The sequence below is a fragment of the Wasmannia auropunctata genome, unplaced genomic scaffold (genome assembly GCF_000956235.1).
Source record: "Wasmannia auropunctata unplaced genomic scaffold, wasmannia.A_1.0 LD335980.1, whole genome shotgun sequence".
Lineage (NCBI taxonomy): Eukaryota > Metazoa > Arthropoda > Insecta > Hymenoptera > Formicidae > Wasmannia > Wasmannia auropunctata.
Window position 1 is genome coordinate 160,315 of NW_012026910.1, and position 14,520 is coordinate 174,834.

The 14,520-nt window shown below is 38.7% G+C and overlaps 3 protein-coding genes across 3 annotated transcripts; 2 read left to right on the top strand and 1 right to left on the bottom strand.

The window, feature by feature from the left end:
• The first annotated feature begins 693 nt into the window (after positions 1-693).
• Positions 694-3,687, top strand: LOC105454614 (dnaJ homolog subfamily B member 12). Its single transcript, XM_011697341.1, has 8 exons — positions 694-1,262; positions 1,513-1,666; positions 1,843-1,988; positions 2,076-2,216; positions 2,301-2,434; positions 2,536-2,651; positions 2,733-2,896; positions 3,099-3,687. Exons 1-8 carry the CDS (start codon positions 1,130-1,132, stop codon positions 3,206-3,208), a joined length of 1,098 nt encoding a protein of 365 aa, XP_011695643.1. The 5' UTR covers positions 694-1,129; the 3' UTR covers positions 3,209-3,687.
• An 851-nt stretch (positions 3,688-4,538) lies between these two features.
• On the top strand, positions 4,539-9,253 carry LOC105454615 (another transcription unit protein-like). The gene is made up of 7 exons (XM_011697343.1): positions 4,539-5,056; positions 5,232-5,532; positions 5,704-6,158; positions 6,280-6,695; positions 7,407-7,997; positions 8,426-8,630; positions 8,877-9,253. Exons 1-7 carry the CDS (start codon positions 5,011-5,013, stop codon positions 9,041-9,043), a joined length of 2,181 nt encoding a protein of 726 aa, XP_011695645.1. The 5' UTR covers positions 4,539-5,010; the 3' UTR covers positions 9,044-9,253.
• Positions 9,254-9,375: 122 nt separating this feature from the next.
• Positions 9,376-14,188, bottom strand: LOC105454616 (protein FAM188A homolog). The gene is made up of 5 exons (XM_011697344.1): positions 13,855-14,188; positions 13,047-13,449; positions 12,682-12,950; positions 11,571-11,868; positions 9,376-10,621 (listed from the first exon to the last, which is right to left on the bottom strand). The coding sequence occupies exons 1-5, from the start codon at positions 13,958-13,960 to the stop codon at positions 10,315-10,317; spliced, it is 1,383 nt and encodes a 460-aa protein (XP_011695646.1). The 5' UTR covers positions 13,961-14,188; the 3' UTR covers positions 9,376-10,314.
• Between the last annotated feature and the right edge of the window lie 332 nt (positions 14,189-14,520).

Genomic DNA, 14,520 nt, shown 5'->3' on the forward strand with positions numbered 1-14,520 from the left:
ATTTATAATAGCGATAAATCAATCTTATGTTTGGCCATTTGCGTGTCCAATCAGGACTCGTAACACCGGTCGCGCTTCTCTGATAATCTAGGACTCTAAGCTACCAGAGCGGTCATATCCGTGCAACTGACGATGATCTGGTTTCAGCCCCTCTGGAAAGTAGATGTTGTCTTTCCGTTCAACGCGTCTCATTAGTCTCTCTAATTAGTAGTTCAATCCACTTTTTAGAGACGCTGAAACCAGCGCCTCAATTTCCGGTTGCATACTTGCATCTAAATCGCGGGCATGACCGCTCTCAGGATCCTCTCTGTCAACAGCTGTCAATTGACACCAGCGTCATCTTGCAGTAAGATAAAAGAGAGAGTATTCCCCTTAAATTGCACTATCTCTCTCAGTCGTATGCTGCCAACTTTTGGCTTCACCCCCCCTCCACAGCAAAAGCATAGGAATGTTCGGTCTATTATATATGTCGTTGGTGCTTCTATACTTTCGTCTATCTTCTCTGGTTCTCAATCTACGAGAGATCTATTTGTTTCATTTGCACTTCACAGCACTTTTTGTAGCTAAAACGAGATAAACGTATGCACTCGGACGTCGCAAAAAAAGAAAGAGCGAAAGAGCCGAGTGCAGAAAGTGCAAATGGATCGAACAGACCCGCGGCCATCGAAGATACCTCGCTCGGCAGCCAATCCGCGTTCAACAAGTACTGACAACGCACGACATTCCTGGATTAGTGATTCAGAAGGGTCGATCGCTCTCGCGGAGCATCCGAATTTTCCGAATCGATGACGATCATCACGCGATCTCATAATTCATAAATCGCTACGAAATCGCTCCTCGTTCGCGCGACAACGGGACTCGTATTGGCGAGGGAGCGACTGGGCAACGGATTTAATGGCGTTCGCACGCCCGTAATCGCAATCCCGTTCGCATCGCGTCGTCTGCATCCAACTCGCTCAGCTGTCGTGACGATGCTTGTGACGTAACTGAATTATTATATTATGGTGGAGTGTCGGGACTGAGAGGGTGTCACACGCCTCGCAATCTATTTACCATTCTGCTCCGTCACTGTGACTCTGAATCCCGGTGAACTCGCGAGGGAAACCAGCCTCGCCAGCGACGGGCCGAGATGGACAGCAACAAGGACGAGGCGGAGCGATGCATGGAGCTCGCGGAGCGGTTTATGCGCGAGAGAAAGTACGACGAGGCCGAGAAATTCGCTCGCAAGGCCCAGAAGCTCTATCCGACGAAGAAGGCCGAGGGTACGTGAGGCCGCACTCAGTGAGATACTCCGTATCGGTATACGATTTGTCGAGCGTAGCGTCCCCGCGAGACTCTTCCCTCTTCGCGTGTCACGCCGTGCCACACGACGGACCGTTGTTGATTCTTTTGGCGTCAACCACGTATATTCAGGCGGAATAAAACACTTTATTTTACGAGGGCGCACACGGCTTCCTTCTGTTCGTCAGAGTAATACCTAATGTTTACAGGACTCAAATTTTGCATTTATAGATTTGCTGGCGGAAGTGGCTCTACTCTCGAAGCAGAACCAGAAGTCGGAGTCGGCTGAGCCTAACGTTAGAAAGCGGCAGAATGTAACTAAAGACGGAACACATTCCCAGAGTAATTCTGAGTATTCGAAAGAACAGTTGGAGCATATAAAGAGGTAGGTATTTCAGGATCATTTTAATTACTCGAGAACAATTATGATATTTATGGAATATATATTTGCTTTTAATCACGTTTATTGATCTGTATTTGACATTTTCAATTAATATTTGTTATTATTTGTTTAATTATTTTGTACAAATGTTTGTTTTTATAAAAATGTTATTATTATAGGATAAGGAAATGCAAGGATTATTATGAGATCCTAGGTGTCAGCAAAGACGCTACAGACAGCGACATTAAGAAGGCTTACAAGAAATTAGCGCTTCAATTACATCCTGACAAAAACAAAGCACCAGGTGCTGCCGAGGCTTTTAAAGGTACATTAAGATAGCGAGGGAAAAAAGAGAAATTAGAGTTGTTGTGAATATATCTACATTTTACACGAAAAATTGATTTTTTTATAGCTATTGGCAATGCGGTTGCTATTCTTACCGACACGGAGAAACGGAAGCAGTACGACATGTATGGTCCCGAAGAAGAACGAATGCAGAATGCACACAGCCGCCAAGGCCATACGCATTACAACTATACTCGTGGATTCGAAGGTAAAAGAGTATTAAGAGAAATGTGTGTGCATCATACAAGTTTATATATTCATAAAAACATAATCTGTAATTTCTCTTCTTCAGCCGATATCACGGCCGAAGAATTATTCAACATGTTCTTCGGCGTCGGCTTCGGGCAACAAGAATTCTATATGCGTCGGCCAGGTGGAAGATGGATGCGGCAATCAGAGGCGCAAGCGCAACATGCTCATTCTCAGGTAGAGCAGAAAGACATTTGGCGTTGTTTCGACGCACAATTTCGAAGTACTGTTCTTTCTCTCTTTTTTTTCTTTTTAATCACGATGTAACGTATTTTCAGCAAGCAAACGGATACACCACATTTCTTCAGATGTTACCAGTTCTGTTACTAATATTATTAACCATGATGAGCAGTTTTTTCATATCCGACCCAGTATATAGCCTGCATGCAAGTTCGTAAGTATAACCGATGAATAATTCATTCCGAGTGCCGGTGAAAATTTTCGTAAGAATACGTAATGATCTCCTTGCTTGTAGGAAATATTCTGTGGCGAGAACAACTCAGGTTTTGAAAGTGCCATATTATGTTAAGGAGAATTTTCATAGTGAATATCAAGGCAGCTTACGTAGGCTAGAAATTTCAATTGAAGAGGAGTACGTGAGTAACTTGAGGCAGACCTGCGCCAGGGAGAAAAATTACAGTATGTATATTTGCTTCGTTTACCTTTCTTAATGTATTTATCATATTTTTCCTGAATGCTGCTATGTAGTGTTATATAATGTAAAAATATTGTGCTTTAAAGCGCTATATAATACTATATATGTAGTGCTATATAATACTATAACATAAACTTGTAAACATTCAGAACATATTTCAAACTTATATTCTGTGTAATCTAATAGGAGAAGGTATAATGTGGAAAGCCCGTAATTTGGGAGATCAAGATCTGTTCTTGAAAGCTAAAAATCTCGAAACACCCTCGTGTAGAAGACTACAAGAACTGCAAGCATAATACATAAAACATGTAAACTAAAAATATAAGTTTTGCGTGTTGTAGATAGATATATATATATATTATATTTACACATGTGTATAATTGCCTTTGGGTGTATAATGAGAATTTGTTATAAAATGCAATTACGTATGCGATATCTTTATACACTCGGAGTAAATCATATTACGAGATCCACACACCATATGTATTGAACGACTCTAGCGTTCGTTTCATGCAAATTTCAAATTGCATGCTGAACGGTTGCTATGCAGAGTAAATGAAGTTTTAATTTTTATTAATTCAACTTGAGTGAAAATATACATAAAGAAGCCTCTTTCTGTTTTGTCATATAATTTCCAGTCTCTCGAAACAAACGTATATATTGGTTGTAAAACTATTTAAAGGATTGTTAAAAGTTGTCTATAAAAAGAAAATAATGTAATGTATGTGCGTATGATCTTCAGCTTTTCAGGCAAACTATAGTACATACTATGAAATATTAGGGTGACTGTCATTCTGAATACTCAGTTATTTATAACAAGTAAAATGAAAGCCTAGTACTTGTAAGTACTATTGCATAGGTAACATAGATGAGATGATTATATCATGCGTATTTATATATAATTCCGTAGAACAAGACTTGCGGGTCCAATTTATTTCGTGATAACGATTTTTTTCATTGCAATTAAAAAAAAATTACAAATAAATTTATAGGCATCAATGATTCAATATTTTACACTTGTAATGTTATTGCACAGCCGATTGTTAGTATATGTCTTTCTAGCAATTTTTGAGAATGTATACATTTGCGATTATATATATACAGCTTAGCGAAAAACAGAAAGCAATTTGACAAGGATATATTTAAATAATTCTTCGGTCATAATTATCAAATACTTTGACTTTAATTACTACCTCCATTAAGTTTCATCTGCCGATCTTAGTTACAAACATGTACGAAATTAAATTTAACTAATAATTATATATGCATATTATGTCGAATTGCTTTTTACTTAAAAATTACTTGAATTTTCTTATACTGATCTTGTGACAGACAACGTATTGACATAGGATTGTTGGCAATCCGTATTGAATTCGCTATAGTTTTAAAGTATGATAGATTCAGTATTTGCGCTTCTAACAGCTATACATAATATAATTTAATAATATATATCAGAATTCTGTAAATTCTAGAAATATATATATATATATATATATATAACTTTTATAATAAAATAATGGGCATTTTAAAATTTATCGACAAAAAAATATAATGCCGAATGCTTCGTAGCTGCACTGCACTTTCTACACTTAAAGTGAAATAATTATATAATTAGACGTTGGAGAAAAAGAGAAGGAACTAGACATTTAAGAAAGTTAGCTGCAAGGCCAAGAAATGTATGAGATCGCCGACTGGCGCGGCAAGTAGTTTAACGTAATTTAACAGAACCAACCCAGTCTTTGTGTTCACACTTGAATATTTTTAGCTATACACGTTTTCCACATTTGCTGAATTTGACTATTGGTTTTCACCACAGTCTTTCATTTTGCTGGGTAACATTTTACACAAAGATACTGACCGCATTATCTCTTGGTGAAGGGCAGGTGCCATTAAAGAAGAATAAAGAAGCGTAAGGAACGTGTGTAAATCTACAGCCTCTCATCTCTTCTAAATAAAAAATTAAAAAATACGAAAAGTGATTAGCTGCTGCAACGTTCTTTCCGTGCAGTATGCATTGCTGAAACCTGCACGCGAGCCGTTTCTCTTTCGGCTGTGAAAAACTTATTTTGAAACGGCTCTGTTACGAACCTCAAAACACATGTCACCGATGCGAGAGATTTTGCGCGATTCCAGCGGCGATTCTGGTACGTAATATCGACCGACGTGTCATTTCTACCGTTCTTTCGCAGATCCTGCGATTTCATATCAATACATCTTAATGCGTTCGCAATAATTAAGCAAAACAGCTTTATCGATGCTCTACTTGAGGTTATGTTTTCGCGGGCGACACACTCGCTGATTTCGCTGACTTTGCTTCAGGCTCGGAGTCCGATAACGCCTCCGCGTCCTCGAGGGGCTCGAGCCGCAGCGGTAGCCGAGCGTCGCAGGCGCCGGTGCAAACGAGCAATGCCAGGAGCGAGCACTCCGAGGACGAGAACGGAGCGCCGGCCTCGCCCGCGTCGAACGCCAGCGGCAGCCGCGCCTCGAGGGGCTCGAGGTCCACCAGCCAGAGTCCGGTCGGGTCGAACAAGCTGGACGGCAGTCGCAGATCGGAGAGCCCGTCGTCACCGGCCGGATCTGGCTCGAGGCGTTCGAGCGTCGGTTCCGTTCAGAGCGAGAAGTCCGGCACGCCGAGGTCCAGGAGCGAGAAGTCCGCCTCCCCGCGGTCCAGGAGTGGAAAATCCGCCTCCCCGCGGTCCAGGAGTGGAAAATCCGCCTCCCCGCGGTCCAGGAGTGGGAAATCCGCCTCCCCGCGGTCCAGGAGTGGGAAATCCGCGTCTCCGCGATCCAGGAGTGGGAAATCCGCGTCTCCGCGGTCCAGGAGCGGCACGCCGAAGTCGGCGGCCTCTCGCAGCTCGGCGGACTCGCCCAAGTCCCCTCGATCGCGCTCGCCGTCCCCGCGCGGCAGCGTACGCTCCGCGAGTCCGAAGTCACCCGTCAGTTCGAGATCCGCGCGCTCGAGATCGGTGGAGAGGAAGTCCAAGACCCCGGCCTCCCCCGCGTCCAACGCCTCCGGTTATTCCCCGAAGAGTCGTAGGTCTCGAAGCGTATCTTCCCAAAGGAGCAACAAGTCAGCGGGTTCAGCGAGCCCGACGGAAAGGCGGTCGAATTCTTCCGCTTCTTCGAGGAAGTTCGACGAATCGACGAAGAGAGCGGCTTCTGAAAAGTCTGACAAGAGGTCGGGATCCAAAAGTCCCAAAAACGATAAAAGCGATAATGAATCAAACAAATCCTTCAAACAGGCAGGTTTGTGTGGCTCTATTTTATTATTTGCAATATTCAGAATGTGTTGCTTTCTAGTAAATTACTATTTATATTGTGTAATTAATTGTACCGTCTATAACGTTGAAATATATTTTTTTTCTAGATCGAAGTCCAAAATCCGACGAGAGCGACGAAGAAGAACAGATAAGCAAACGGCAACGCAGCAGCTCCGATTCAGATGCAGAAAAACAAGTTGTGAAGCGAATTAAAAAGATTATAAACTCAGATTCTGAAAATGAGACAGCCGACAAGGAAAATAGCGTCGCTCCGACTGCGGACGCGTTATTCGGCGACGCAAGTGACATCAGTACGGACGACGAAAAGGATAAGAAGGAAGGGGAGAAAGAAAAGGAACGGAGTCGCAGTCGGAGCAGGAGTAGAAGCAAAAGTCGTAGCAGAAGTAAAAGCAGAAGCAGAAGCAGGAGCAGAAGCAGGAGTAGGAGTAGGAGTAGAAGTCACAGCCGCGGCAGATCCGAGAGCGGTGGAGAAGGTCCGAGCCATCAAACTGTTATTGAGGACGTAAGTTAATCGGACGAGAAGCGAATAAGTATTTACCTTTTTTTTTGTGACCTTAGAATCCCTACTTAAAATATCCGATAGATTGTGATAAATAACATAGATTTAACATAGATAATAACATAGATTTAACTTTATACTTTATAGAATATTATAGATTAAACTTTATTGAAATTTTATCTAATTTTATAGTAAACTTATTATTTCAATCGGATATTTGAGCTACTATAGAGAAGTTATCTATTTCTATTGTTTTTTAATATTATATCTTAAATATTAAATACAAATCTGACCGCGTATGTTTTTTTTAATATAATTTATCTAACTAAAAATTATGATTTGTTACATATTTTATTATATTTGTATAAGAAATATTAATATTACTTATATATGAAAGACACAAAATCTCTAAAATTAAAATATTACATAACAAATCATACATAAATTGAAAACGTTGTACGATAATATCAATTTTGACTAAATATAGTCGGAGATAAACATCACTTAAAGATGACTTTTAAATTATATACTAAATAGAGTTAAAAAAGATAACAATCAGATATTTACGAAAACACGATAGAATTGTATAGGTTTTTTATCTAATTATATCGGATCTTTTAAACAGGGATGTCATTTATTTTTTATACGTGGCAGGCTAAGTGCAACTTGACTTTGACCGTGGATATTTTAACATCAAATGTATTCTCTGTACAGGAGGAGAATAAAGATAAGGAAGAAGAGCCGGAGCTACCTCCGGAAACTCGAATTGACGTAGAAATCCCGAAAATTACTACCGATCTAGGACGCGAGATTCACTTTGTGAAGTTACCGAATTTCCTGTCGGTCGAAACGAGGCCGTTCGATCACGAGACCTACGAGGATGAGATCGACGAGGAGGAGACTCTGGACGAGGAGGGCCGCGCTCGACTGAAGCTCAAGGTGGAGAATACGTTGAGATGGAAGGACACGTTTAGTGACGACGGCAAAATGGTGAAGCAGAGTAACGCGAGATTCGTGAAGTGGTCGGACGGCAGTATGTCGTTGCATCTGGGTTCAGAGATTTTCGACGTGTACAAACAGCCGTTACAGGGCGATCACAACCACCTCTATATTCGCCAGGGTACCGGTCTGCAGGGTCAGGCAGTATTTCGAACGAAATTGACATTCCGGCCACATTCCACTGAATCGTTCACGCACAGGAAGATGACCATGTCTCTGGCCGACAGGTCGCAAAAGACCTCTGGCATTAAAGTTCTTTCTCAAGTTGGAATGAACCCAGACCAGAACAGATATGAGATGATAAAGGTACGCTGTATTATAATTTCTAATATATGCTTTCGCGTGCTTTTTCGTATTATGTGCGATATAACTCTTTCGACCTTTCTACACGTTACGAAATCAGTTTGTTTCACCGGATGTTGAAATATAAATTCGCATCGTTGTACATCGAAAAGTTTGTGTCACAAAATATTTAACGTGAATCTTCACATTTTCGTAACATTTTACGATCCATCTTTTTACACCTTTAATTTTCTAATAAACCTCGTAAAATCAAGGCGTATGTGAAGATTTTTCTGTCAAAATTTTTCAAGATTTTTCTGTTCGGAACCGTCAATTACAAGTCAATGTGCTCGCTCACGGAGCGCCATGCGCCATCACACTAATTTCTAATATACATGTTACGTTAAAAATTTATTATTACTGCATTCCAATTTCTAATTATTTTTTTTTAGAAAGAGGAAGAGAAGCTACGTATGGCAATGCGAGTTCAAAACAAAACGAAGAAAAGTACTGGTGGTATCAGAAATACTAACCGCACTGCAGGAGCGTACAGTAATGACGCTTATCACGATGATGGTTCTGATGACGAGGGTGCAATTTCATTAGCAGCCATAAAAAATAAATATAAGAAAGGAGCCGCAGTGATTCCTTCTAAAGGTTACTTGATATTCATTACATTAAAACGTGTTGTCTTAATATTCTTTACATTGTACTAAATAGTCGGTGTTTTTTTTTTTATAAAGATCGAAAAAAGATCGTCTTAATACTTTTTACGTTATACTAAAATGTAGTATATTTAACTTCAAGATCTATTCTCTTTTTGTTCTTTTATACATAGATTATGTTACGTTAACCCATTCCTCTACTTTCACCGTTTGTGATTCGAAAAAAACTTTGTTTCAGCATCAAATATTTATTCTTCGGATGAGGATGGCTCAGACATTGAGACACACAGACCTAAAAAGAATATTAAAGGAAAAGTTCTTAAAGATTCAGATGAAGAATCCAATTCCGAAAGTTCCGCGGTCAGTGGCGGAGACGACAATCGAGTTGATGATGCAAGTGATTGAAAATGTACATATAATTCAAAAATTAGTAAATCAATGTTTTTTTAATAACAATGTAATAGTACACCGTTATAGCAAATAGCATTAAATATTATCTACTAATTTTATAGATAATGTAATGTCTGATTCATGATGTAAATAAAATAATAAACGCATATTCATAAATAATCAATGCAGCAATAAATTGAAATAAGTTTGTATTTTTACTGTCAATACTTTGAAGTAATGTTTGTGTAATTTTAAAGAGTAGTAAAATAGTAGAATCTACAATCTGGAATTGTTTAAGAATTTTTCATAGGATTTTAATACAGAGCGATAAAAACATATTACGATAATTATTTCTCAAAAGTAGTAAGTTTATTATTTAACACTGTAACTGCAGTTATGCAAAAGTCATATAAAATGAACATTGACCAAATATTTATTAAAATTACCGTGTAGTAAGTAATATTCCAAAAGTGCGCGCATTTTACCTTGCACATCGATTTTCAGGGAATATACAGCTCTGATTTTTATTACATCGGGAAAGGGAACTTGAAATTAAATTTACATAGTTTTATTAAAACGGCGCTTTTTGAAACATTGCTTTGAGCCAAATCATTTTTATGGCAAGAATAGCGAAATAATGCACGGAAAGTTTCAAAGTAATATATGCCATGTCATATAATACTTAGTAACATTTTATCTATACAATATACAAACAAAATGAATTTTATTGAAACCAACGTAGAATTTAATATTTTTGTTAACAAAAATATTTATTACGAAGTAAACGAGTGAGCAGGATGCTTTTGACCTTGTGTTATTGTAAATTACTTGTAATCGACCACAGTTAAATCCTATTGTGCTGAGAAAATTTCGTTAAGATGCTCTCTTGAGAAATATTAGAACTATAGATTATGTGTCTGATAATATTATTCGATGAAAACATTCAATAAAAATAAATTACTTTAAATCTCGTCGACACAGTCAGTGTGGTGCAATACTTTGACATGAATTGTAGATATCCTTAGTAGATTTTCATACTGACCATGCGTCACGAATACTACAATATTACTTCCGTGGAAACGATATTCCCTTTATTGGCAGATATCCCTCAATATGAATATCCCTCGCGGTATTCACCAATGTAAATCAGAAAATGGCCGATTTGACTAGACTACGATCTTAAAAGTGGTAATCCTCTCAACGTTATTCCTATAGAAGCGCTCGGTCAGGTCACTCTATGTGTAGTCAGCTCCGTTGTATACATATATATTACAGTTTTATAAATTCTAATTTAAACTAGGATTTCGTCCTATGTCCCACTGTATCTCGATCCTTGGCCACTTCGTTTGTAGGACCGTCAGCATAGGATTGCTGTCCATGATACATTTCACGGTGCACTCAAGCAATACCGCCTGTCCTTTGTGATATTTCACTCTGTTTTCCGGATTGCTACGCTGTAGACCATTGTAGTGATACAAGACGAACATGTCTGGGCACATGCGTGGCTCCTCGGGAAAGAATTCGTCCATAAACGATGCGAGAAGTATTATCCCTAAATTTTCACTGTCCAGCTTCTTCCTCATAATATCGACACTAGAACATTTCGATATAAAATTTGCTAAAACTATCTTGACAGTCGAAATTAAAACAATCAAAGAATTACCCTAAAAATCGCTCGTTTTTTGGGCCCTCGATTTTGGGACTGAATTGCGTACCAAATGGTACCCTATAATGAGACATTAATTACAGAGAAATTTCAAGTTGAGGTGATAATTGTTATCGGAGTTGGAAGGGAGGAAGGTGGAATAAAAGTTCATTTTACTAATCGACATGCTAAAAATTTCCTGCAAAAGGACAATGGTTTCCTGTAGATTTTGGGATGCTGAAAATTATGCTGTTCTCAGAATTTGTCTATCACGTGACATTTTTGCGAAAAATGGGATTGAATTCCTTAAAAAAAACGCGTTTTTCGCAATTTTTGAAAAATCGCAGCGAAGGAACCTGATGCAAGTAAATAGTTTCGTAATAATTATAGATACTTCGACTTGACTACAATATTTAAGCTTTCATTAAAGAATTTTTAGAAGTTTTTAGTACATCAAGTTCGTCCGCTGCAATTATTCAAAAATTGCAAAAAATGCATTTTTTTAAAGGATTTAACTCCATTTTTCTCCAAAATGTGATGTGATAGACGAATTTTGAGAGCAACATAGTTTTCAGTTCTCCAAAATCTATGGGAAACCACTTTCCTTTTGCAGGAAACTTTTAGCGTGTCGATCAGAGAAATGAACTTTGATTTCACCTCGCTCCTCTCCAACTCCGATAATAATTGTCATCTGAAAATAAAACATCTCTGTGATTGTCTCATTATAGGATACATTTGGCACACAGTTTAGTCCCAAAAATCGAGGGCCCAAAAAACGAGCGAAAAAACAACCTTTTTTAGGGTCACTCTTTAATATAAGCGATATTACATGCGTTTATTAACGCAATACAATATGTATACACTGTATAAAAACATTATGAAAAAGCAAATACATACTACTCCGCGTCGGCTACCAGTCCTAATTCCGCCAGTACGTCCTGCAGTAGATTCGCCGCGATAAAGTTATTCCCTTCCGGATCAAAGCGTTTGAAAATTCTTCGCGCTTGTTCCGACGGTGTCTCTGGGCTCACAAGACGCTTCTCCGTAGAGAAGAGTACAGTTAAATGCGTGTCCGATCCCAGCACCCAGATCGGATGCGATGGTGATTTTAAAAAGGTTCCCACTTCGCAATACCGTAAATGCTCCAGCAGAGTGAGGAATCCCACTGTATTCTGTTTATCAATTCCGCGTAATTCTGTAAAAAAATGTAACATGTTGATACAGAAAGTACAATCTAGTACGTCACATTAAAACATACAATACAGGGTTGCCATAAGTTTTTCATTCTAAAATTGGATGTCTTTTTCCAGATTTCCAGACAAAATTTCATGATTTTCCTTGACTTTCAATGTTAAAAAATTTTTTTGTATGTTCGTTTGATTTGAAAACTATTTGGAAACCGTTAAATATTTTGTTGAGAGAACAAATTAACATAGCAATATAAATTACGGTTATTGTTGTTGACATTGCTTGCATTTAATTGTTAAGTTGTTAGTATTCCTTTATCTTTTTCTTTTATGTATGCGTACATTTCTTTTCCTCTACTTACAATGCAAGAAACATGTAAATATAGATTCTTTTTGATAAAAACTAAATCCTATTTATTAGAATCTCTGACTTGCTATTATACAAAGATTTCCAAACTTAAAAGAATTACAAAAATATAAAGTTAATTTTAATTTTATTAATATGTTTACAACTGACACAAGAAAAACTTACAAGTTAAAAAAACAGTTTAAAAAAAATTATAATTTCGATAAAAAGTAGAAGAATTGAAAATGTTAATGCTCTTAGTGAAGCATTTAAAATTTCTATTAAAAAGAGTTTATACTAGCTGACAAAACTGTATAAGTGTATAATATATTAAACTTCTTGAAAGCTAAGAATTTCAATTTTTCAGAAAATTTTGTAAAATTCCCTGACTTTCCCCTGATTTCCAGTTTTGTGGCAATCCTGATATAGAATAGAGACAGCCGTTAAATTTAAAGAAAAAGAAAGCTCAACTCACTTAATCCACTAATATCTTGATCATGATCCCAGACGTGACTAACTGCCCGGCCGGTAAGCATTAAATTTATTAAACTTTGGCTTCCATATCCGTAGGTAGAATCGATCATGGGTTCTGTGGGGTCCGACATTTCAGAGCATATTTCCGAAACTCCTTTTGTACACATTACCGTATAAAGTAGCAGCAATATACCATACTGGTCTTTTAACATCCCAATTCGTTCCGTGAAAAAGTCCTCTACGTCATCGATGCTACTTGTAGTAAATATCCTAGCATAATCGACAAAATATCAATTAGTTACAACAGAAAAGAAGCATCGAATAATTCTTTCGCAAGAAACGTTATCTGCTCCAGGGCAAACGTACCTTAGTTGAGAATGAAAAGCTTCCGATTCTAATGACGCTTGTTTCGTGATCTGCGTTTCATTAATTCGATTACCTTCGCTAATATTTTCTTGAGCTGGATTTACCGTTGGCTCGGTTGATTTAGAATCAGTCCCCTCTTTGCCGGACACAAAGCCATTGGAATCACTGGCATGTACTACTGCAAACTTAGGATCCTGAATATCGGCGGCCTGATTTATAATTTCGGTCATGGCTTTCACAAGCAGCTGATCACATTTTTCGGCCTTGATGGCCTTCCAAGTTATGACATCGCTCTCCAGCAGTAACTGCTTCAAAATAAATGCTTGAACCGCGGCTATCACAGCGCAAGGCCCTCCTTCTCTCTGTACAAGCGCAGTAGGTTCATCTGTGCTGAAGTAGAAGCCTGTACAACAGATAGACAATTGATGTGGACGCAATCAGGACATACGGCAATATACTTATAATATTTCTATAATTCGGTTCTACAATACTCTGCAATGTTGCGTTTTGTGTTTATTATATAAGAGGATCACGAGTAAAACATTTCAGCTTTGTACTCCACGTCGAGTTGTCAAATCAGTCAATTTTACAGCGCTGTCAAGTGAATGGCTTTTATATAGAATAATCGGGGAGGCAACAAATGAAATTTTTTTTTCAGACTGTCTTTCGTGGAAGTGATTACAATTGTCGCTAATGAACGGCCATTGAACCGGCGTGACACGACACATAAAATTCGTATGTCACACGACGGGTGGCCGCGTGCGCGGGACGTGGCTGTCATAATAATCCAAGACGATTGACCCCGTACCTTGCGCCCATCGCTTGAAAACGTCCTCCTTGACGGTCGAGCCCCAGAGGAGCGTTTTGATGTTTTTCAGGAGCTCGTCGTCGCCTGCGATGACATTATCGGCCATTATCTTTCGGATGCGCGCGCGATAATACGGGAGATTAAAACGCGCCGTGTTACACGAATCTTATCTGGAGCCGATCATAATACTCGCGGCGCTATTAGCTTCACGTTAGATCCCGATATATCGGTCGCATGTATAGGCACCACCCGATAACCTATTTTGTACAACAGAATACTGCCAAGTACGCCGCCATTTTGGAACGGTTTTCTCGTTCACGTGAAGTGATGGTTCAAAGATGGTTTCCCTTCCGCGTCGACGGTCGAACTCGGCGGTACAATCGATGGATCGAACGTTTTCGAGAGCGGACACGTTCGAAAGTTGGAACGACTTCGATCAAATTTCAAATTAAAATTGCATTCCACTTAAGGAGGTTCGTTAGATCACTTGCGGGGGTAGGTGGCAAGGGGAGTATGCCTACAGATGTGTCTTTGTCGTTGCATTGAACATGTATTCCAACACACATACATGTCATAAGCGAAGTAAGCAGCAATATAACCTCATTAGTATTTAAAATGTCAAATAAACATACTTTCATCACTTTCTTGCTTGTATACAAAAAAATT

Bases quoted from the DNA above. Each gene is read 5' to 3' on its own strand.
- LOC105454614 (XM_011697341.1), top strand. From the start codon at position 1,130: ATGGACAGCAACAAGGACGAGGCGGAGCGATGCATGGAGCTCGCGGAG. The intron at 1,263-1,512 runs GTACGTGAGGCC...TTGCATTTATAG, and splicing joins TCCGACGAAGAAGGCCGAGG to ATTTGCTGGCGGAAGTGGCT. The intron at 2,217-2,300 runs GTAAAAGAGTAT...TCTCTTCTTCAG, and splicing joins CTATACTCGTGGATTCGAAG to CCGATATCACGGCCGAAGAA.
- LOC105454615 (XM_011697343.1), top strand. From the start codon at position 5,011: ATGTCACCGATGCGAGAGATTTTGCGCGATTCCAGCGGCGATTCTG. The intron at 5,057-5,231 runs GTACGTAATATC...ACTTTGCTTCAG, and splicing joins CGATTCCAGCGGCGATTCTG to GCTCGGAGTCCGATAACGCC. The intron at 5,533-5,703 runs GTCCGGCACGCC...TCCGCGATCCAG, and splicing joins GGTTCCGTTCAGAGCGAGAA to GAGTGGGAAATCCGCGTCTC.
- LOC105454616 (XM_011697344.1), bottom strand. From the start codon at position 13,960: ATGGCCGATAATGTCATCGCAGGCGACGACGAGCTCCTGAAAAACATC. The intron at 13,450-13,854 runs GTACGGGGTCAA...TCTGTTGTACAG, and splicing joins TTTCAAGCGATGGGCGCAAG to GCTTCTACTTCAGCACAGAT. The intron at 10,622-11,570 runs GTATGTATTTGC...GAAATGTTCTAG, and splicing joins CTGGTAGCCGACGCGGAGTA to TGTCGATATTATGAGGAAGA.